Below are 22,796 nucleotides of genomic sequence, written 5' to 3' on the forward strand. Positions count from 1 at the left end.
CCCGGCCCCCGACCCTCAACAAGATTGCACTGTGGGGATCGCGTGGCCAGGCTTGGCGATCTGGGCCCCCCCAGACTCAGGCACCCTCCCGGCGGGCCTGGCCCCCCCGCGGGCCTGCGCTCTAACAGGACTGGGGGTCCCTGTGGGGGAGGCGGGGGACCCAGAGAACACACATAGGGGTGGGGTGCTTTCCTGGGCCCGCCAGGGTTTCCAGGCTCTCGGTCACGTGGCAGGGGGATGCCCAGGGCCCCGCCTCCCAGGGCCCCGCCTCCCAGGGCCCCGCCTCCCGGGGCCCCGCCTCCCAGAGCCCCGCCTCCCGGGGCCCCGCCTCCCGGGGCCCCGCCTCCCAGGGCCGCAGAGCGCGCAGCCGCCGTCTCGTCAGTTATCCGCACACGGGGCACCGCCCCGTCCCCTTCCGTCCCAAGTGCGCACGCGCAGTGCTCTGCCCTCCCCCTTTGGGCACGCCTGCACTTAGGCGGCGCGCACTGCGCACGCGTGTTCTCCAGTTGCTATGGTGACGCTGAGCGTCCCTCGGGCGGAGCTGGGCTGGCTGGACGCTGCAGCCTGGGTAAGTGGGCCCCCTCCCCCGCAGGCGGAGGTCCGGGCGGGAAGGACTGTGGGCACGGGTGGAGCAGAGGACAGGCCCACGGGGGAGTAGGGGAGAGGGCGCCCCTTCCCTGGGGTCAGGGCCGGAGTCCCTGCCCTGCGCCCCGCCGGGCCGCCCTCCACGCTCGCAGGGAGCATGGACACTCCCCCCCCCCCCCCCGCCCCGCACACTGCGCTCGGGGGTTTACAGGGCCCTCAGCACGCCAGCTGTGGGGAAACTGAGGCAGGGAGCGGGCTGGGAAGCACCTGAAAACTGGCTGCCCCTGGGGTTTGCGGTGAGGAGGGAGCTGCAGCCCAGATGTGGGGAAGCAGGTGTCGGCGAGTTCGGAGCAGGTGCAGAAGGTGATGACGTTTGTTAGCCGTCCGCCGCGTGCCAGGTGCTTTACGAACATCTCCCTCGTTCCTCGGTAGGTGCCATGGTGATTTTACAGTTGAGGAAACTGAGGCAGGCAGACTGAAGTGACTTGCCCAGGGTCACACAGCTAGGAAGTGTCTGAGGTCCAACACTCAGGTTTTCCTGACTCCAGGGCCGGTGCCCTGTCCACTGTGCCACCTAGCTGCCTCTAAGGAAAGACAGGCACAATGCTTCAGGAAGGGTCAGCCCAGGAGGGATGGAGTGAAAAGCTGAAGACTCAAAAAATAATCCCTATGAGGAAAAATGCGATTTATCTGAAGAGACTGATGTGGCTGCGCAGTGAACTCTCCCACCAGGATGTTAAAAAGAATGTAAGATGCCTACAAGCCAGGGAACAGATGACAGAGAAGCATGGTCTGCCTGGTTCTGTAATAATAACACTGACCAACATATATGGTGCCTACTAACTATTCGGCAAGCACTTCACTAAGTGCTTTACAATTATTAGCTTACTTTTCCTTCACAGCAATGCAGGGAGGTGAGTATGGTTCTTTTTCCCATATTACAGGTGAGAAGACTGAGACAGAAGTTAAGTGACTTGCCTAGGGTCACGCAGCTAGGAAGTGTCTGAGCCTGGACTTGAACTTAGATTTTCCTGGCACTCTATCCACTGTGCCACCCAAGAGCTTTAGAGCCAGGAATAAGCCAAAACAGGCAAAGGGCAAAGGAATTTCAGAGGACTAGGACATTTGCTGGGGTGGATGGGATATTGATTACTGACTGCAAAGAGAGGGCAGGGCTGTCTAATGTTTATTTTGTTTGCATTTTCTCTGCTAAGCAGAAGAACCTTGGATGTGACTCACATAACAGGGAATTAATGCCCAAAGGGGTAAGGACACAGGAAGTGCTGGCTTGCATAAGCTCAGGTTCTCTGGCCCAGGTGAACTCTGTATAGCCTTGGTTCTGACAAAAATGCCAGGTGGGATTATTGAGCCTCTGTCTGGGATATTTGAAAGACTGTAGAAAACCAAAGGGGAACCCCAGTACTGGAGACAAACAAATATTGGCCCAAAAGGCTGGTGGAATGAGTCAGTCACCCTATCCCATTTCAAGTCAGTGCCAAGAATATTGACTCCGTTGTAGGCTACAAACTAAAAAGTCCTTGATCAATGAGCATGAAGCCCAGGAAGTCTGCTCAAATTGGTTGAGGGACTTGGCAATAACTTGGTTTTGGGTTGGGAGGGCCTATCTAGAGCCAACCAGAATCGGGGACTTGAGCATTTGGGTGTAGAGAGGAAAGAGAGCTCTGTGAGAGCTCTCACACAGGCAGTGGGAGGAGAATGCCTTGCTGGGCTCTTCTTGGTTACAGCTTTGAAGAGGGGTGAGAGTGGGGTGGGATTGCTTGTAACCACTGCTGTTACCTTAGTAAAATTACCCTTTCTAAAAGTCCAATTGACTGTCAATTGACTAACTTATATTAACTAATAGTCATGATATGGAAGCACACTGGTGGGGGCTCTTGAGCATTAGAAAGGCATTCTTCTCCTGTTTCCCCCACCCAATTGCTTAGGCATAAGCGTAGAGCACTAAGGACCTGACACATTTGAGTGAAAGTTGAGACAAGGACCCCAGGAGTCTACATATGTAATCATCTTGTTTTTCAAAAGAAAGAGAAGAGATACTGCAAACCACAGGCCAGTGAGTTTGACTTTGGATCCTAGGAAAACTCCTGAAAAGGCCATTAAAAAAATGATTGGCAGGCCCATACAAAGGGACATGGGCATTCTCCAGCACCAGCCTGGCTTTGTCAAGAATAAGGGGTCCCACTGGACCCCTTCCTGGACTGAACTGCTAAATCGCCAGTGAGCCAAGCATTCTAGACAGAGGCTGCCTGATTTTAGCAGATGTTGATCAAGTATCTCAGAAGATCCAGGTGGAAAAGATGGATTAGATGACTCGCGGTTCTGGGGATTCAGAGCGGATAGGATGACTGCTCGATAATGGGCTAGATTCACTGTGGCTGGAAGTCTCTAGTGGAGGCCTCTGGAATCTGGGCTTGGACCTGAGCTCCGGGTGACTGTCAGGAAGCAAAGACAGGAGGCTAGCACAGTCAAGGACAGAGATGACATTGAAAGCATCTGGTGGATGGGTTGGAGCATTGGACTGACTCCTGTGAGGTCACATTCAGCGGACATAGATGTAAAGTCTTGCCCTTGGTTACAAAAACTCAGTGCTGCACAGGTGAGATAGTGGAGATGTGGCAAATGGTCTGTGGTGTCAGGAGGGAGATATTGTGGTCAGAACAAGACTTTGGCGGTCCTGTCAAGGGAGGGATTCCTGGAGGAGACAGTCCCTTGTCCTCTCTCTTTGTCCAACCTCCTTTCCAGCACAGTTAGGGATCGAGAGCAAGGGGGCACAGGGATATTGGGGCTGCGTAGTGTGTCAGGCTGGGCTGCCTGACAAGGAGGTGTGCCCTTGGAGTGGAGGCTTCATACTTTCCAGCCTGGATTCCTCTGGGGCCTGGCTTGGACTGGGCTGCTCAGATTCTGTGCTTCTAAGATTCCTCACCTGGAGTGCCTCTCCACCCAAGGAGCATGCTTCCCCATCTTCCCTCTGGTCACACTGACCTCTGCAGGGAACAAGGGGCCCAAGGTTCTTGGCAGCCAGTCTTTCCCAGCCCCCTAACACCTCTCCTTCTGGTACATCCTTTCATGGGTCCCCTCGCTGCCCTGAGAGACTGCCCTATCCCTGATCTTGGCTTCCACAAAGGGGCAGACCACTGGGGGCTCTCTGGAGCCTCTCCCCTGTCTTGGCCTCCTTGAGATATTCGCCTGGCACCCACTGTGGGAAACTTGACAGGCTTTCACGGCCTATTTCTATTCCTAATTGGTGTTAATTAAACCCAGTGACTGCCCTTGGCTTCCTTCCCTTTTTCCTGTGATTTGTTTTCACTGCCAGATATATCCTTCCCTTCTCCCCTCCCTGCCAAGTATCCAGGTGTACTAAAGAAAGAGGAAGGTGGAGAAAAGCCTTTCAGGAAAGGAGCCTGTGGAGTGTGACCCAGTGCCCATCCCTGCCCCCTGCCACCTTTCCAGGCTTATCACCGTCACCACCACTGCACCAAGACCAAGGCTTTGGGAGGAGGCTCTGCCCCTGCATCCAACGGTGCCCCCGTTGTCTTTGTGTCCACCACCCCATCTGGGCATCCCCAGGGGCCAGCTCTTGCTACCACAGAAGGTACCTCTGTAAACAGCTGGGCATCTGGGCTCTGGGCCTAGCACAGGGTGGGGGAAATGGAACGGTTTTTCAGTCTCCCATTGGCAAAAGCACTGCCCTCAAATTACTTTCCAGAATTGTTGACCTGCACTGGATTCTCCCTCCCATTTTCCTGCCTACACTGACCGTTGGCCTTTGCCCTGGTGGGGGGCACACTGTGAGGGAGATGACTTTTCGACTTTTCCCTGCTTGTAGGCCTGGGAGCCATCTTTGTTCGTTGTGAGTTGGCTGGTAGTTGAGTGTGACTTTTCTGGAAGGGGAACTGGTGGCCTTGAGTCTCTGTGATGCCTGCTTCTCCTTGGCCTCGGCGTCCTCTGTGCCTCCTCTGAGCCATCTTCCTCTGGACCCAAAGTTCTCCCTGACGATGAGGTCAGGCAGGTCTGGCTTTTCCTTATTCACTTCTCTACAGCACCCAAGTTATGCAGGATTTTCCCTGCCAAATGATGGATCACTTTGTCCAGTGCACAGAACTCTGGGCCTGGAATCAGGAAGACTCAAATTCCAGTCTGGTCTCAAACACAGCTAGCAAAGCTGTGTGACCCTGGGCAAGTCACATAACCCTTGCCTACTTGAGTTTCCTCATCTGTAAAATGGGGATCATAATAGCAGGGTAGCTGTGAGGATCCAATGAGATCCTGTTTGTAACAAGCACTTAGCACACTCAGGTCCTGGCACATAGTAGGTGCTTTCTAAATCTTTGTTTCTTCCCCTTCCTCAGCAATTCGGCAGGTCTTACCTTAAATCCCCAGCAGACCCAGTTGGAAGAGGCTGCAAGCCTGAGAAGGGAGGCTGGGAAGGGCTGAGGCCTGTGGATGAGAGACTCAAAGGAGGGAAAGAGGGAAGGATGCCTCAGAGGTGGGGGTGGTGCCTCATGGTTGGGGGCTGGGCACCAGGGCAAAGGTGAGGGAAGAATCCCTGGAATGCCAGGGGGCAGCTGGTACCTAGGAGGAGGGAAGGTGCCACTCTCCAGAGGGCCAGGGGGTAGAGGTCTGGGGCCGGCATGGAGATGGCCTTTTGGCCTCCAGCTCTGAGGAGGGGAGGGCACAGGCCGGTGGGTGATGGCTGTAGGAGACCCCTAACCTTAAATGCACACTGGCACAGGCTAGTCTCTGTTTCCTGTCCCTTCCCTGTACCGGTGGCCCTTTGTGGCCTGGCTCTGTTCTGGGTCCAGACCTTCGATGACCTTTCTGGGCAGCATCCAGAGGGCTGAAGGATGCCCCGTTGCCTGTGCTGAGCTGCAGACCCCAGGGGCTGGCTTGTTTGCTGGAGGGGTCTGCCTCCCTCCCCGCCCTCTTCCTAAGGTTTCTAGCAAGGATGAGAAGGAACCAGACTCTGCAGAAATGAGGAGGGTCTCTGTGTTTGTACTCCTGGGCATTGGTGGGGGTCAGTGTGTCTGTGTCCCTGGGCATCAGCGGCTTCCTGCCCTCTGTTCCTCAGGCTTCCTCTGTTCTCCATTTTGTGTTACAGGGACTTGGCCAGGATGGAATCGCACCTGATGCATCTGGGGCCACCCGTCAGCCATGACCGAGTCATCTCTGACTTTCCCAAAGTAAGGCTCTGGTTAGGGCCAGCACCCAGCCCAGAGCGTGGAGCCTGCCTCCTCCTTCTCCCCTCCCCCTCTTCCCTTCCCTGTCATTTGGGCTCTAGGCAGACCAGGCCACCAGTCATTGTACTTGATGGCCCAAGATCCTTCCATCCACCTGACGGCCCCCCACCATCTCACTCTCAGCATGGCCAGAGAGGGGCTCCTCATCTGTCCCCCAGAAAATCCTACACGCCACCTGCATCCTCCCAGGCCTTCATGCTCCATCCTGTCTCTCAAATATGGGACATTCCTTTCTTCTCTGACCCTGATGCCACCCATGCAGACCCTCATCACCTCACACCTGAACTGTTGCGTTGGCTGGTGGGGTCTGCCAGTGGCCTCAGTCTCCCCACTTATGACACAGTCTGATTTGTGCTGTAGAAAGATCACTTTGGTGGCTGGAGTAACCTCTAGGGTCAGAGCTCCTGGACATCCTGGTCCCCACTGACCCCTCCAGTCTTGGTTGATCTCCTGTGGAGGTCATTGGCCCCCTGGGCCTGGCATGCTCTTCCTCATCTCCACTTTTTGGCCCCCCTCATTTTTTTGAGGGCACAGCCAACCCTAACCCCCACACAGGGCAGGGATGGTGAGGAAGCTCTCAATCTGCTGAGTGTGAGAAGAGGTCCCCCTCCCCACCATATGGGGGAGCTGTCCAGCAGAGACTAGCTGGAGGGAATGGGGAGAGAGGAGGTCCAGTGAAGGGGTGTTTGTGGGCAGCAGGGGAGGGCCTGGGTGTGGGGGAGGGGAGTGAGCATCAGCCCATGGACCCAGGCAACAGCTTCTACCTCTGCATCCTCTTCTCCTGGCCCAGTGACACAGGGGCCACCCAGCATGGGCCAGTGTAGCCAGGATGCCCTGTGGTCTGGGGAAGCCCCAGTCATGGCAGGAGGCATCTGAGCCACTAGTGCACAGGGAGGACCTGGGCCTAGGGAAACCCAGGGGGAAGAGTCTCTTCATGTCTCTGAATGGATGCAGGGAAGTCCCATACTGGAAGTGCCTCACAGGGCTGGTGTTGGAGGTCAGTGCTCTGTTATTGGGGGTCAGCCCCATGTGCTGTCATCTAGAGTACAAAAGGTCCTGAGTTCCCAAGCTTTAGAAAGGATTTCTTTGGGCTTTGTCATTTCTGCTTAGAGCTGGAGAGAATGATACTAATCTTTGATACCTAGGAAGGAGACTCAGGCTGACAGAAGGGAGGGACTTCCCTGCCCACCCTTGCTTCCCCTCTGTCCCTTCTTAGTCTTAGCCCCTGGGGCCTTGGGGGACCCCAAAGGCGGACTCTAAGGAATGTTTCAGTGAATCATCCCAGGGCTTCAAGCAGGGACCAGAGATAATGGCCAGGGTGCTCACCATGGGCACAGTCAGGACAGGCCTTGGCCCACCTTTTTCCTGGGTACCAGCTGCCCGCCTGTCCACCCTCCTACCTCCTCTCAAGGGGCCTGTGTCTCTGTGTCTTTGCAGTGGTACACACCTGAAGCCTGCCTTCAGCTCAAGGATGACTTCCATAGGCAGGTGCGAGCTGCCTGCCAGGAGCGGAGGACGGGCACAGTGGGGTGAGTGATGGAGACGCCAGCCCAGCCTCACTCTGGGCACAGTCAGGGAAGAGGGGAACGGTCCTTGCTATAACAGCAAGGACCCCAGCATAGGCAGGAGGGCCTGCTTTAAAAGTTCTTAGATCTGATTTTCTAAAAGGAAAGCAACTTTTGGGGTGTCAACAATCATTTTACTCTGCCAGGCCTAGGGGCCTGTGTGGGCTACCCGAGTCTTCTTACCTCACCTCCGAGGTCTTCGGTTGGCCCAAACCAGATGCTCATATGAGAGAAAGGACGTTCCAGAGTCGAACAAGGGTTGAGCTTTATTTCAGGGTCTCGGTTACAAGTGCAGGGGGGTCTTCCTTAGGAGGAAGAGGGGGAGATTTCCTAAGGAGGCTAAGATCTTTTTTTTTTTTATTTTGTAATGTTTAACAATCACTGCCATACAATTGCGATTTTATCCCTCCCCACCTACTCCCCACTACCCCCCTCCCTCCCCACGACTGCATACAATTCTGTATAGATTCTACATATACTTTCCTATTGAGTATATTTTTACTATAGTCATACTATGTAGTCAGACTAAGATAAATGAAAGAAATCGTATAACAAATCAGAACATGATACACAAACACATACACATACACAAACATGATCTGCTACAATATGTGAGTGACTTCCATATTTAGGAGGCTAAGATCTTAAGGGATTGGAAGTAGAAGTACAAGCGGGGAGAGAGGGGGAAGGGAGAGAGGAAAGAAGAAAAGCAGAGCCTACTGTCCTCTTGGCTCCTCACGTGCTAAGAGAGCTTTCAGGCTTCCTCAATCCTACTTAACCTTCAGCCGCATAGTTTGCATCTGAATACCGTGCTGTTAGGTAACTAGGTGTGCCCAGATCCGGGACAATCTCGAGGGCAGGGAGATCTCTCTCCCATCACGTTTCTCACGGGAAGAGGCGGAATTACTCGAGATAGCTCGGTTCACCTTGATCCCCTGCCGTTTCCTTGGGGGGTCTCGTGAGAGCTCTAAGATTTAGAAGCTCCCACCTTTACCCGCCCGAGACTGTCCACACGGAATTGAGCTTCCAATCCCAACATCTCCCCTTCTTTGTTATGCGCGGAGCACACCTGGCTCTAGAGCAAACAGTGGCTGGAGGCTGAGTGGATTAGGAAGGCCTTTAGCATATGAGTACCCTACAACAAGACTTCATTCACACAGAAATCTGCAGCTAGCACAACTGACAAAGGGAGGCATCAAATAAAACAAAGATGAAACTAAATGGCTGAGTTACAACATTACTCAAACATATTCACCAGCAGACAAAATACAAGCAGAGAAATAAAGACCAGCAGGCAGGGCTTCCCACTGCATTACGTACATCATAGACCAAGGACAAATCCAACTGTCTGACCATCACATACACACATAGTTACCAGACAGACAAGCACCAACATCTGGGTTTTCAAAGCTGAGGCCTCCTTAGTGGCTTCCCACAGTCTCATCCGGCCAAACAAACACTTCCAAAGTAAAACCTTACCTCAGAGTATTTATTTACACCCTTTTCAGAGTCAGCATGAACCTCTGACCCAGTGCTTCAATAGAAATGAACAGAAGGTACTGAGGCCTATTAATGGGCAGGGGAGACCTTTAACACTTCCCCCTACCCACCATTAACCTTACATTAACGTGACAGGGGGTGGGGGGGAGGCGGGAGATGGAGACTGCCACCTCTGCTTCTGCCTCAGCCTGGGGGTGGGAGGTAAGTCGTTCCCCGTACCCCCCCCCAACAAAGCAGGCCTGGGTGGGAACTTCCAGCCTGAAAGGGAGACAATCAAACCTCTCTGGGCCTCAGTTTCCCCATCTGTAAAGTGAAGGGACAGACCAGAGAGCTTTCAGTTTTGGGAGGGGGAGGCAAATGTTCCCTGCATTCCAGGGTGTCAGTCTTTAGTCAGCAAGCATTGAAGGAGACTTCTGTGTGCCAGGCCCTGTGCCAAGACAGAGGATATGGAGCAGGCACAGGCACAGTTTCTGCCCCCAGGGAACTTTGTGGTCTAATGGGCAGGGTCAAGGAAGGCCCAGTAATGGGGGGCGGGGAGGAAGGAGGAGATCTGGAGGCTGCCAGCTAGTGGGGGGAGCAGCCAGGAAGCCAGGTTGTAAGGAGGGCGGGGCCTGTTAGGAAGGGCTCTGACCCAATAGAGGAGCTGGGATGGATCCTCCTGAGTGATGGGAGATGGGGGTAGGGGGAACCCACAGCAAATCACCCCCATTTTTTCTGTTAAATAAGAGGCAGGGTCTCAGCCAAGGGAGGCTTGAGGGGACTGAGGACGTGGGGCAGGGTCATTGGGAAGAGTGAGTTGACAAGGCTGGTGTGGAATGATTGCCAGGCAGCAGTGAGGGCCCAGCTGAAGTCAGAACAGGAAGTGCATGCGGTCCTCTGATGAGCCCTCCCTGGGCTCATCTTCAGAGGCCTAGGCTTGGTCTTAGGGACAAAGTAGAAAGTTCTCCCCAGAACATGATGTCAGCTTTGGCTCTTCACAGGGACAAGACAGCAGCCTGGGCCACTGGAGGGAGGGTGGGCATCAGAGCAGAAGTGGAGGCAGAGGAGGCCTGACCTGTCTCAGCAAGTTGAAGGAGGGAAGGCTCCTAAACCTGAAACTTCCCTGGCTGGGGAGAAGGAGCCTGAGCAGGAAGAGCCAGAAACCTTCCTGTCCTGTGTCCCAAGATCAGCAACAAGTAGGGTGTCTGACGGAACCCTCCCTCCCTCAGGTCAACTTAACCAGCATTAATTAGGCATGTGTGGTGGGCCCCAAATCATGCTAGGTTGTCAAACAGCCTCTGGCCTGGAAGGGAGTGTTCAGCATGGAGACGTGATTGCAGGCGTTGTGAGGCAGGACAGAACCTCAGGGGGGTGGAGGAGACAGCATGGAGGGGGTGGTCCCTGAGCTGAGCCTTGTAGGAGGCAGGAAGCCTGAAAGGCCAGGCTGCAGAGGGGTTACTTGGGTCTCAAGGCAGGGGGAGCAACAGCAGATTTTAGGGCCTTGGAAGAAGAACAGGCTGGACCTGTGGACCCTGCGAGGTAGATATTAGGCCGTTGGTACAGAGAAGCCAGGCCTGGAGGCTGAGGGAAGGAAGGAAGGAAGGAGCCTTTCTTGAGCATCCCCTCAGTGCTGGGCCCTGAGCAAGGCCCTGGGAATCCCCAGACACCCCACGTTGGGGTCTGCAGGAGCTCACCATCTAAAACAGGAGACTGCGCTTGGGGCAGTTCTCCTCAGGGGTCAGTAGTGGGGCAGGCAGGTGGTCCTGCAACATCTCAGTGGTCTTTCCACCAACATAACCTCCTTAGTTCCTGTGCCCAGCCTTCACCCTGCTGCAGCCCTGGGCTTGGGTCCTTGCTGGGGAACATGTCCATAGACCAGGATGTGAAGAGCGGACAGGTTAAAGAATGGACGCCAGCCAGGAGCCTCACCCCAGAGTCCAAGCCCGAGATAGTACCCGGCTGGACCACATGGAGAAGAGAGAAGAGGAGAGGAAATGGAGAAGGCCAGGCTGCTGGGTGAACAGGCTGCTGGGTAGATGAGTGGCTGGGCCACTGGATGAACAGGCCGCTGGTGGATGGGCAGGGCAGCTGAAAGGGAACTCTAAATGCATACTGAGAAGGAGCCCTCCAGGGTCTTCTCTTGTCCAGGACTGGGTGTGGCTCCTTCCTGCTATGCCCCCAGGGCCTTCCCACAGGCAGCTTGAGGTCAGGTTAGCTCACAGGGCTTGCTTGGTCTGACTGCTCTCTCCCCCATCTTGGGGGGATTTCTTGAGCCTAACCCTCCTTCTTCAATTCCCTCTTATCGGATCTGGCCTTGAGTTCTCCCTGCCAAGATTCCAGGCGGCCAGCCAGGTCTCCTAACTTTGTGCCATCTGCCAAATTAAGCATGGCGGCCTTGCCTTTAAGCGCAGATCCCTGCAGCCCCGCACTGGGGACCTTCCCCCACGTTCATATACAGCCATTAGCCATCATTCTTTGGTTTCAGCTGGCTGATGCACCCACGTGGTCAGGGGGCTGTCTGCGCTGTCTTGCCCAGATAAATTGTGTCATCCTGCAGAAAAGACCAGAAGTGCCTGCTTGGGGTCTGTGGGCCTTGGTCCTTCCTAAGGTCTACATACAATAATATATCTTGGGCTCCCTGGCCTTAGGCCACGCTAAGGCCACACTGACTGGCTCTTGAGCACTCAGGCTGCACATTTCCCATCCAGGCTGGTGGCTCCTCTCCTGTCCTCCATGGTCTTCCCAGGACCCTGGACAGGTCAGCGGCCTCACAGCCTGTTCTCCCAGACCTGGAGGCTGGCGGCTGTCCATGGAGCTGCAGGCCATGAGCCCATCCAGGGAAGCTCCTGCCTTCCTGCCCAAAGGTCCCTCCCCTCGGGGAGCTTCAGGCCCAACTGGCTGAGGAGGGGGCAGGAAAAGCTTTGTGTCTGAGGCTGGATTTGAACTCAGGGTCTTCCTGATTAGGCCCAACTCTATCTGTTGGCTCCAAAGGCCAGCTTAAATAAGGACTTGTCAGTGCACTTCCACACTGAAAATCAGAGCCTGTAACCCCTCCCCCCCAGCCTCTGTGACTACGACTTCAGGAGCCCAGGACACCCATGGAAGTGGGAGCTCAGGGTCCAGTGCAGCCTGCTGCTGGGCAGCCAGCACTCCTCCAACGGACGAGATTGGTGCGAGGCTTGGGAAACCGACTCTCAGGCTCAGGCAAAGGCACCTGAACCTCAGAGGCAGCTGGAGCCCGGAGGCCCAGCCCCAGCCTCACAGGCATAGCATCAGCAGGTACAGGGAGGGGAAGAGCACCCCAGAAACCCTGCCCTGGTCCCCCATCCTCTGCCTCCACATCCATCTCTCCTCTCTTCTATACCCCTGCCAGTCCAACTTCTGACCTCCTCATTCCACCATAACCATCCTCCCTAAAGTCACTACCTATGCCCCGTCCAGTGGCCTTTCCTTATCCTCCTTCCCTGTGACCTCTTTGCAGCCTTGGATGCTGGGGCACTGCTCCTGGACACACCTCCCTCTGCATTCTCAGGGCACTCCCCCACCTCTCTCTCTCCTCCCCCCTTCCTCCCTCCTCTCCTTCTCTCCCACCTCTCTCTCTTCCCTCTGTCTCTCTCTCTCTCCTTCCTTCCTCTCTCCCTGGTCTCTCTGCCTCTTCCTTTCCTCCTCTTTGTCCCCCATCCCTCCTATCTTCGTGTCTCTCCCTCCCCCCTTCATGTCTCTCTTTGTCTCCTTCTCCTCACGTTCTCCCTTCCCTCCCTCTCTGTCTCTCTCCCTCTCCCTCTCCCTTCCTTCCTTATCTGTCTCTCTCTCTCTCTCTTCCTCCCTCCTCTCCCTCCCTCCTCTTTTTCCCTCCCTCTCCCCCCTCCTCCTTCCTCCCTACTCTCTTTCCCTCTCTCCTCCCTCCCTCCTTCCCTTCTCTCTCCCTCACTCCTTCTCTCCTCTCCCTCTGTCTCCCTCCCTTCTCCTCCTCTCTCTCTCCCTCTCCTCTTCCCCCTCCTCTCTCCTGGTTCTCCTCTGACTGCTCCTCCTGTGTCTTCCCTGCTGGACTCTCCTCCAGATCACACCATCTAACCACAAGGTGTCCCACAGGTCTCTGTTCCAGGCCCCTCTTCTCCCTCTTCACTGGGTAACCTCATCAGCTCCCACAGATTGAATGACCATCTCTGTGTTCATGATTCTTAGATCTCCCCATCCTGCTGCAAAGTCTCTGCCAACCTCCGATCTCACATCTCCAGCTGCCTTTCAGACATCTTGAATATCCAGTCAACATCTTAAACTCCACATGGCTAAAATTGAGCCTTTCCCCCTCCCACTTGTCCCATCACTGTCCAGGGCTCCCCATCCTCCCCGACTCTCAGGCCACCAGCCCAGGAGTCATCCTGGGCTCTTCATTCTCTCTTACCACCTCCATCCCATTTCCAATATGGTGCCAAGACCTGTCCATTTCACCTCTGCCGCATCTCTCAAATATGTCCCCTACTCTCCTCTGACCCTGCCCCACCCTCATCCCGGCGTTCATCTCCTCACACCTGTCCCATGGCAATAGCTGCTGAAGGGTCCGCCTGTCTTAGTCTCTTCCCCTCCAGTCCATCCTCCACCCAACCACCAAAGTGATTCTTACCCCCTCCTTTTTTTTTTTTGAAGCATAATACATTCTGCTCCAGCCTTTTACCTTTACTCTGTGTGTATCCCTCTGCTTCAAATGTGTTTCTTGTATACAACATATTGTAGGGTTATGGTTCTTATTCCACTCTGCCATCCCCTTCCATTTTATGGGAGAGCTCATCCCATTCACATTCACAGTTGTGATTACTCTCTATTTCTCTCTCTCCATCCTATTTTCTCCCTGTTTATGCTTTTTTTCTCCTTTCTCCTTTTCCCTCCTCACTAGAGTTTTGCTTCTGACCGCTACCTCCCTCAGTCTGTCCTCCCTTCTCTCAGCCCCCTCCCTTTTCTTTCTCCTTTCCCCTCTTTCTCTATAGAGACGACCTACTTCTTATCTACAAAACTGAACGTATATGTTTTTCCTTCTTTGATCCAAGTCTGATGAGAGTAAAGTTCAAACAATGCTCATTTCCCTCCCTTCTTTCCCTCTACTGTAATAGGTCTTTGTGCCTCTTCATGTGATGGAATTTGTCCTTTTCTGTCTCTTTCTTTCCTCTTCTCCCAGAACAATCCTATTTTTCACCCCTTAATTATTTTTATCATCACATCAAATTCAGCTTATACCCACACTCTCTGCCTGTGTATATCCCTTCTAAATGTTGTAATAAAGACACAGTTCTCAAGAGGAGGTACATATATCTTCCTGTGTAGGGATGTAAACAGTTTTACCTTATTGAATACCATCTTTTTTCCTTCTTTCCTGTTTACTTTTTTTATGCTTCTCTTGAGTCTTGTATTTGAAGATTGAATTTTCTGTTTAACTCTGGTCTTTTCATCAGGAATGATTGAAAATCCCCTATTTCATTCACTGTCCATCTTTTCCCCTGAAAGATTATGTTCAGTTTTGCTGGGTAGGTGATTCTTGGTTGTAATTCTATCTCCTTTGCCTTCTGGACTATCATATTCCAGACTTTCTGATCCTTTACTTAGAAGCTGCTAAATCCTGCATAATCTTGATTGTAGTTCCATGATATTTGAATTGTTTCTGGCTGCTTGCAATATTTTCTCTTTGACCTGATAATTCTGGAATTTGGCTACTTTTTTTCTTGGGGTTTTTATTTTGGCATCTCTTTCAGGAAGTGATTGGTGGATTCTTCCAATGAGTATTTTACTTTCTGGTTCTAACACCACAGGGCAATTTTCCTTGATAATTTCTTGAAAGATGTTGTCTAGGCTCGGTTTTTGTTTGTCACTTTCAGATAGTTCAATAATTCTTAAAATGTCTCTTCTGGTTCTGTTTTTCAAGTCAGTTGTTTTTCCAATGAGGTATTTTACATTTTCTTCTATTTTTTCATTCTTTTGATTTTGTTTGACTGATTCTTGATGTCTCATAGAGTCATTAGCTTCCACTTACCCAACTCTAATTTTTAAGAATTATTTTCTCCAGTGAGCTCTTATACCTCCTTTTCCATTTAGCCAATTCTACTTTTCTTTTCTTCAGTGGATTTTTTTTCATTTGACCAATTTTATTTTTTAAGGCCTTGATTTCTACAGTCAATTTTTGTCCTTCCTTTTCCAAACTGTTAACTGTCTTGCAAACCTCTCATTTCTTTTTGCAGTTTTTCTTCTACCTCTCCTATTTGACTTTTAGAATCCTTCTTAAGCTCTTCCAAGCAGGCTTTCTGGGCTTAGGACCAGTTCATGTTTCCCTTTGAGGTTTCAGATGTGGATGTATTGGCAAGGTTGTCCTCCTGTAAGTTTGTGTTTTGATCTTCTCTGTACCATAAGAGCTCTCTATGGTCAAGGTTCTTTTTTGCTTTTTGATCAGGGTGTTTGCTTTTAAAGTTAAGCTCTTCTTTTGGAGCACAGGGAGTGCTGTCCGAAGTTTCCTGTGCTAAGGGTCAGGGGTCTGGCCACTGACTTTGTGTGCTAGGGCCTCAGGTGCTGGCCACTTACCTGGTGCTGAACTGGATTCTAGCAGTGGTGTCTGGTGTGTGCCGAGGCCAGGTGGTGCTGCAGTAAAGCACAGGGAAGTCTGGCTGCTGGAATTCCCCTGGTTGTGCTAAGGCATGTGGGGGAAGTCCTGGTGTTTGCTGGACTGTGCTCCCCTTGTACTTGAGTGGTACCAACTTTATTTGCTGATCCTCTAAGTCTCTTGGAACAAAAGTCTGTTCCTCCCCATCTTTCCACTGGCTCTGTTGCTCCGGGATCTATTCTGGGGTGCTGCTTTCTGGATATTCAGGAATGAGAATGGGAAAAGGACTTCAATCTACTGCTTACCACATGCCTGGTTGGGGTGGAGCAGGGCATGTGTGTGTATCTGTGTATGTGTGTGTGCGTACACTTTTGTTTGCAGTCAGCCTTTGGGTCATGGCTGCGTCTTCCAGCAGCTGTGGGCTCGGCCTGGGCAGATGTTGGTGGGGGAGGGCACCCCAAGATGCCAGGCAGGTTTGTCCAGCCCCATATGGGCTGACGGGCCTTGGGTGTGGAAGATGGTGCTGACCTTGCTGTGTCTCCCCCAGGCTGAAGGTGTCTAAGGTGGTTGTCCTTGGAGATCTCTACGTGGGGAAGACCAGCCTCATCAACAGGTACTGGGTCCTGGCTGAGACCCTCAGGGGCTCTCCACTCAGCCGCACAATGGGCCGAGCTGTGTGACCTTCTCAGTGTTGTGTTCAGGGTCTCCCTCGGGCCTTCTGGGTCACTCAGACTCAAGGTCTTTCTCAGTGTGTCCCAGGCCCTGGGGGCAGGTTCTTTCCTCCTTACTTCTCCCCATCCTCAGACGCCCATCCTTCTCCTCAGCCTCTGTCCATGGTCCTTGCCCTTGCCCTGGTTCTCCTCATTGGCCTGATCTTTATAGCTGACCAGTTGGACTGGGCAGTGCCCTCCACTCCTGCCCATGCTGCCCCCATGGTCTTGCACATCAGTCAGCCAATTTCACAGGGACCAGATGGGAAGTGTGGTCAAACTAGCATGTTTCTGGAAGAGATCAGAGGGGGTTTCTGGGGGGCTGAGCAGCCCTCAAGCTCAGTAGAGTTCAGCAATGGGGTGCAGCAAGCAGGAGAATCCTGCAGGCTCTTGGGTTCTGTTAAGTGGGGTAGGGAAGGGACAGGCACCATCTCCATGGCATCCTGTGTCAGGACGGTATCCAGAAAAGGGCACTTGAATACAAGACAGGACTAGGGGAACATAATAGGCATGCCTAGTCTTGGGGCTGTTCTGGGGAGGAGGGATACACCTTGGCCCCAGGAGCTGGGAGAGGCAGAAGGTGGGGAGAAAAATAACCAGGCCTGGGGGGGCCCACCTCCATGTCCCTGGCTACCATTGGCACAAGGCTCAGCAGACCAGATTGCAGTGGGAGGAGGATGAACCCTCCTCCATGGACTCACAGACAGTCATATTTCCTTCGCAGGTTCTGTAAAGACACTTTTGATCGGGACTACAAGGCCACAATTGGAGTTGATTTTGAAATTGAAAGGTTCCAGATATCTGGGATCCCCTATAGCCTCCAGATGTAAGTAGGCCCGAGCCTCTGCCCTCTTCCTGCCTGGTCCCATGTCCTTGCTGCCTCTCTCCCTCTGGGCCTGGCTTTCCCCCCATGCCACTGTCAGACCCCCCTGACCAGGTGCCCTCTGACTGAGTCTGTGAAGCCATGGCCCTGGAAGGGTGGGTGGGGAGGTGAAGTCCCTGCCCTCAGACAGGACTGAGTGACTGGAAGAAAGTGCCTGAAGTGGTGACCATATGATCATGGCATGCTGGGTCTCCGAGAAGGTGGAGGGAGGAGGCCCCTGGGTCTCAGCATAGGAGGCCCTACCCACAAGGGCTCAGAAGTCATGGCCTAGCCTGGGGAAGGCATAAGGCAGCTTTCAGGAGAATGGCCCAGTCCTGGAGCAGTGGATGGAATGAGAGCCCTTGGGGTGGGGGTGGGGGATAGGAGGAGGAAAGGTAGAGCTGGGGCTAGGGCGGGGGTAGCCCACCTTAGGACCTATGTGTGAATCTGGCCACTGCCTGGACAAATCCTTTTCTCTTCAGGCACCCAAGTGACTCTCTCTAAACTGAGGGAGTGGGCTGAGGTCCCTTCTGGCCCTCAGTGGGCTGCTGCCCCTGTCCAGGTTGTCACCATCACCAGCATATGGCTGGACTTTGGGCTGACCCTTCTAAAGGGTTAGGCAGGAATTCAGATGGCAGAACCAAGAAAGGGCCAGGGCTCCCCATCCAGCGCCAGGCTGGCCCCTGGTCTGTATGGGGGACCCCCCCATGGTCTTTCTTCTCTTTCCTCTCACAGCTGGGACACAGCCGGACAGGAAAAGTTCAAGTGTATCGCTTCAGCTTACTATAGGGGGGCCCAGGGTGAGCACCCCACCCCTACCCCCAGGTCAAAGGCCAGGCCCTGGCACTCCCATCATCCACCCCCCAGAACAGCTCCTCCCTGCAGCCAGCACAGCTCTACTGCATGGGTGGCCACAGGCCAGTGAGGGGCCGGGCAGCTATGTGGTCCCTATGGCATTCCAGAGACAGCTGGGGGTCAGGTGGGGCAGGGGCAGGCAGGGCTGCAGTACCCTCTGGCCTGGGCCTTGGCTCTGCCTACTGCGCAGGTACTTCAGGGACGTTTCTAACACCCCTTCTTGTGCCTGGGCAGTTATAATCACCGCATTTGACCTAGCAGATATCCAGACCCTGGGCCACACAAGGTGAGTACCTGGATTCCTACCCCTCCGTTCCCTCTTTCCCTCCCCACTCCTTCCCTCTCTCTTCCCCTCCCCCTCCCCTTCTCTCCTTCCCCTTGGCTTTCTTCCCTCCCCCTTCCCCTCTCCTTCTCTCCTTCACTCCCTCTCCACATTCCCTCCCTCTGTCTTCCCCTTCCCTTTCTCTTCTCCCTCCTCACTGCCCCTCCCCCCAGCTTAGTCTTCCCTCCTCTGTCATACTGCAGGCAGTGGTTGGCAGATGCCCAAAGGGAGAATGAACCTGGCTCCAGCTTTGTTTTCCTGGTTGGGACAAAAAAGGATTTACTGGTGAGGCCTGGGCAGTGACCAGAGCTGAGGGCAGGGGTACTAGGAGCAGAAGGAACAGACTGGGCATGGTGTCTGTGGTGTCTGGGGCCCAGGCAGGTCACGCAGTCAATCAGTGGCCTCTGGTGGGCAGCCCCCCAGGCTCAGGATCCCAAAGCTGATTCACTCCTGCCAAGGCCAGGCCAGCCTCAGGCTGTGGACAGGAGGAGGCTCCCAGGAATATGGGTGCACCAAGCCTGCCAGCCTCCCAGCACTGTGAACATCTCGCATGTGCCAGGCATGTATGCCAGGGGAAGTCATACCTAGTCTAGCACACACACAGCTCCGGGGGATAGAAGCTAGAGCCTGAGGAGGGGGAGCCAGATCCTCAGCTTGAGCAAAAAGCACCTCATCTCATCCACCACCCTGATTTTACAGGGGAAGACTGAGGCCCATAGAGGGAGGGGACTTTCCTGAGCTCACACTACTACTGAGCAGTTGAGCTAAGATTTGAACCCAGGTCCTCTGCTTTGTATTGAATGGGGCCCCCCTGGGCTTCTTAGTAACCACTCAGCTGGGGGGGGGGGGGAGTTTGAGATCTTGGAGGTGTCCACTTAGAATGGGCTGAGGAACATTCCCAACCTGTGACCATCAACCCTGGCCAAGAGGCCCCATCTCTAAACCCACCCTTGGCTTACATGGATCCCCTGGGCGCCTTCCCCTCGGCTCTCAGAGAGTCAGGAGCCTCTTGTTCCCCCCTCTGTGTGCCTGGAAGCAGCCTCTCCTTACCCACTCATCTCCCAGTCCAGACCCTGGTGAATGCTCTCTCTGGCCTTTCCCATGGAGATCAGGCATAGCCCACAGGCTCCTCTGGCATACAGTTGGCACTCCAGCTGGCACTCCAGCCAACACCCCGGGCAACCCCACACGGCTGGCCTGAAGCGCTTGACCATGCTGCCTGGGCTTCACCATCAGCCACTGCAGTTCCCCTCCCATGTTTGCGGCTCGTGACAAAGCCGGCCCCTTCTGCTCTCTCCCCCAGTCAGGTCCTGCCTGTGAGCAAACAGAGATGGACGCCATCCGTCTGGCCAATGAGATGCAGGCTGAATACTGGTCAGTTTCTGCCAAAACAGGTGGGTCTGAGCATGGACATTGAGAGAGGAGACAAGGGGTGCTGGGGGGAGATAGGGTGGGGGTAGGGGGTGCTGGCACCAAGCTTTGTGAAAACTGACTTCTTCAGTCACTGGGTCTGGGTTCCAATCTCATCTCTGCAACTTAGAGCCTGTGTGGTCTTGGAGAGGACTCACTGGTCCCTTGGGACCTCAGTTTTCCCATCTGTCCATGCTGCCTGGTGCAGAGGGAAGAACAGGGAGGATCTGTGGCTTGGCTTGGTCTGGCCCGGTCTGTGTGGGGTGATAGGTGTGAATTCAGCAGGCGGCTGCCCGATGGCATGGCTCCCTCAGCCGGTTACCACCTCCTGTCCTCCCACAGGGGAGAATGTGAAGGCTTTTTTCACCCGCGTTGCTGCCTTGGCCTTCGAGCAGTCCATACTACAAGAACTGGAGAAAAAGAGTGGCCGCCATGCCCAGATCGGAGCCGGGGCCTCCATCAGCATCAGTACGTGCCAGCCCTTCACTCCCTCCTTCCTGTTTGCTCCTTTGTGTGCCTGGCAGGCTGTGATTGTGTCTGCCACATTAGCTGCACCTCAATGTGGGACTGGGGGGGCCCTCAGAGGCTGCAACCTCCACTATGTGTCTCTGCCTCAGTCAATGGCCACACCATCCTCTTGACCCTGAGCTTGCAGTCTACTAAGACCCCCAGGTCTTTTGGGGAACCTCCTCCTCCTTGTTCTTGAACCCTAGGGGAGGGGGGAACCTTTGCATTGGGCCTCCCTGCATTTTAGGCCTTTGCTTTGGGCTGCCAGGGTGTGTCCAGCAGCTGAGGCTGTCCCCAGGCACATACTCTGGGCCATCTGCACACTGGAGGAGCTCACACGCAAATCCCTGGGGTCATCCACCAGAGACCAAGCCGCCACAGGCCCTGGATGACTGGCTGGCATGTCCAACTACTCATGACTCACTCTGCACCCCAGAGCACCACCTTCATCTTTCCCCTCAGAGCACCCCATGATGGTTTAGTGAGCAAGTGGAAATGTCTGCCAAGGCTTCCCCCAAAGCCATGTTTGGATTCATCTTTGTGAGCCAAGGCCCCTGCAGTAAATGAGCGAAGGAAGGGATGGATGAACAAATGAAGGAATGGATGGATGAACGAACAAAGGCCGTCTCCTCCAGCCTCGCCCAAGGCCACTTTCTCTAAATTCCTTTATCTCCTCTCTTTATAGGAAGGGAAGAGAGCTCAGCTTTGAGCCAGGATGGTGCCAGCCCCAGCAGCCCTGGGTGCTGTTAGGGAGGGATGCCCCCAGGAGGCACTCAGCCGAGCCGTGACTTGGCACAGGCTGGCAGTGGACAGATGGAGCATCTTCGGAGTCTCGTTTGTTCTCGGGATCTGTGGACTCTCCTGGCTGGCCCGCAGCTCCCAGGAGCTGCATCTGAGTCTCCTCATCACTTCAGTGGACAGTCTGGGTTTGTGAATGACCAAACCCACCCGCCCCCAAGTTTGCTCTCAACACTCTGAGGGGCTCAGGAAGGGCAGAGCAAGGCACCTTGCTTCTTGGGGAAGAGGAGCCCTCACCTAGCTCAGGGGCAGCCCTTGAGGGCGAGTCCCCAACATGCTGAGACCTCCTCTGCCCAGACTTGACACTCAGGCCCCAACCCTTTGCTCCCTGACCCAAGCCTGCCTCTTCCCTGCCTTCAGGGTCAGGCCTGTGGCCTTGACTGCACCTGAACCTGGGTCTAACCTGGGAACCACCCCAGGCCAGCGCTGGGAGCCATCTAGCTTCAGAGACTGCCAACAACCCATCCATCTGATCTTAGACCTTCCCAAGGTCTAGACCATCAGCCCCAGGGGGCCCTCCCCTCCAGGGCAGTCAGCCCCGGGGGTCCTCCACAGAAGTTCAGGGTAGGACTTGCTCACCTATAAGCCAAGCGTGTGCCCTCGTTCATGGCTTTGAGCCATGGCTCAGTCCTGTGCTTCAGCCCCTAAAACAGGGGCTTGTAAAAGGTCTTCATTGTTTTCCAGGGTCTCAGCCTGGATGAGTCATCAGCCAGCCTTTGCTGGGGGGCCTCCTCCCTTCTCCCTGTGGGCAGCTGCCGGTGCCTCCTGAGCCTTCCCACTAAGTGACCCTGATTCCTTCTGCTAAGCCTTCTGCAGCCAGATTTGAAGATCCTTCCTCATCCTGCTTACCCTCCATCTTACTTTAGAACTGACCCCCATGTCCCAGAGAAAGCCTGACCAGGGCAGCAGATGGTGGGGTTATCCCCTCAGCACCCTGGGAGCTGTGCCTCCTGTGATGCAACCCCAGGGTGTCCTAGCTTTCTTGGCTGCCTATTCCCCATCTTGGCTCTTACTAAGCTTGTAGCCTTCTTAGACCCCCAGATCTTTTTCAGACAAACTGCTCTCCAACCATGTCCATCCCTTTCTGGTCCCTATTGATTTTTTTTAACCCATGTTTTTCACTATTAAATTCCAGCTTCTTAGATTCAGCCCCAAATTCTAGCCTATGGAAATTTCTTTGGGTGTGAATTCTACCAGCCAGACTTCTGTCTCCCATTGATGGAGCATGGTTTCTTTGGCACAGACAGATCCCTGGGTCCCTCCACTGGAGACCTCCTTCCACACGGAGGCAAGCCTTCCATGTCTGTGGAACTTCTGGGTCCCTGTGCTTGTCCCACGGCCTTGTCTGAGCTGTCCATGTAAGTAGCATCGATCAACAAGCATTTTCTCTTTGGATTGTCTTTCCCTCCTACTTCCTCCCCATTGAGGTACAACAGAATAATCTCAAAGCACACTGATGTAGGCCTGCTGTGCGCCAGGCATGTGCTGTGCTGAGCACCTTAAAACTACTGTCTCATTGGGATGTTGGAGCCATTGTTACACCTGTTCTACAGATGAGGAAACTGAGGCAAACAAGGTGAAGTGACTTGCCCAGAATCCCACAGTTAGCATGTGTGTGAGGCCAGAATTGAACTTGGGTCTTCTTGAATCTAGGCCCAGCCTTGTAACCACTGTGCCACCCAGCTGCCCTCCAAAAAGGGAAAAGGAAATTTTCCTGCCAGGTATGCGATGTCAGTAAAGCAAATTCTCTCTCGCTGGCTGGATCCAAAGATGATGATAACGCTAGTGGGCATTTACCTTGTCCCTTAAGTCCCCTTAAAAAGATGTGTTCACTTGAAGAGTCACAACCCTGGGAGGTAGGT

The 22,796-nt window shown here is 54.1% G+C and overlaps 1 protein-coding gene across 18 annotated transcripts; it reads left to right on the plus strand.

The window, feature by feature from the left end:
• Positions 1-464: 464 nt before the first annotated feature.
• Positions 465-22,090, plus strand: RAB36 (RAB36, member RAS oncogene family). 18 transcript variants are annotated; one of them, XM_072599604.1, is made up of 13 exons: positions 475-568; positions 3,952-4,198; positions 4,433-4,615; positions 5,705-5,786; positions 7,281-7,372; positions 16,018-16,083; positions 16,905-17,006; positions 17,778-17,842; positions 18,132-18,183; positions 18,423-18,504; positions 19,523-19,593; positions 19,972-20,097; positions 20,822-22,090. In XM_072599604.1, the coding sequence occupies exons 3-13, from the start codon at positions 4,602-4,604 to the stop codon at positions 20,922-20,924; spliced, it is 855 nt and encodes a 284-aa protein (XP_072455705.1). In that variant the 5' UTR covers positions 475-568; positions 3,952-4,198; positions 4,433-4,601; the 3' UTR covers positions 20,925-22,090. The 18 variants fall into 18 exon arrangements, 13 of the variants coding, with proteins under 13 accessions (XP_072455711.1, XP_072455712.1, XP_072455705.1 ...); XM_072599607.1 differs by having other exon boundaries at positions 510-568; positions 4,057-4,198; XM_072599606.1 differs by lacking the exon at positions 475-568 and adding an exon at positions 584-1,013.
• The last annotated feature ends 706 nt before the right edge of the window (positions 22,091-22,796 follow it).

The sequence above is a fragment of the Notamacropus eugenii genome, chromosome 4 (genome assembly GCF_028372415.1).
Source record: "Notamacropus eugenii isolate mMacEug1 chromosome 4, mMacEug1.pri_v2, whole genome shotgun sequence".
NCBI classification, from domain to species: Eukaryota; Metazoa; Chordata; class Mammalia; order Diprotodontia; family Macropodidae; genus Notamacropus; species Notamacropus eugenii.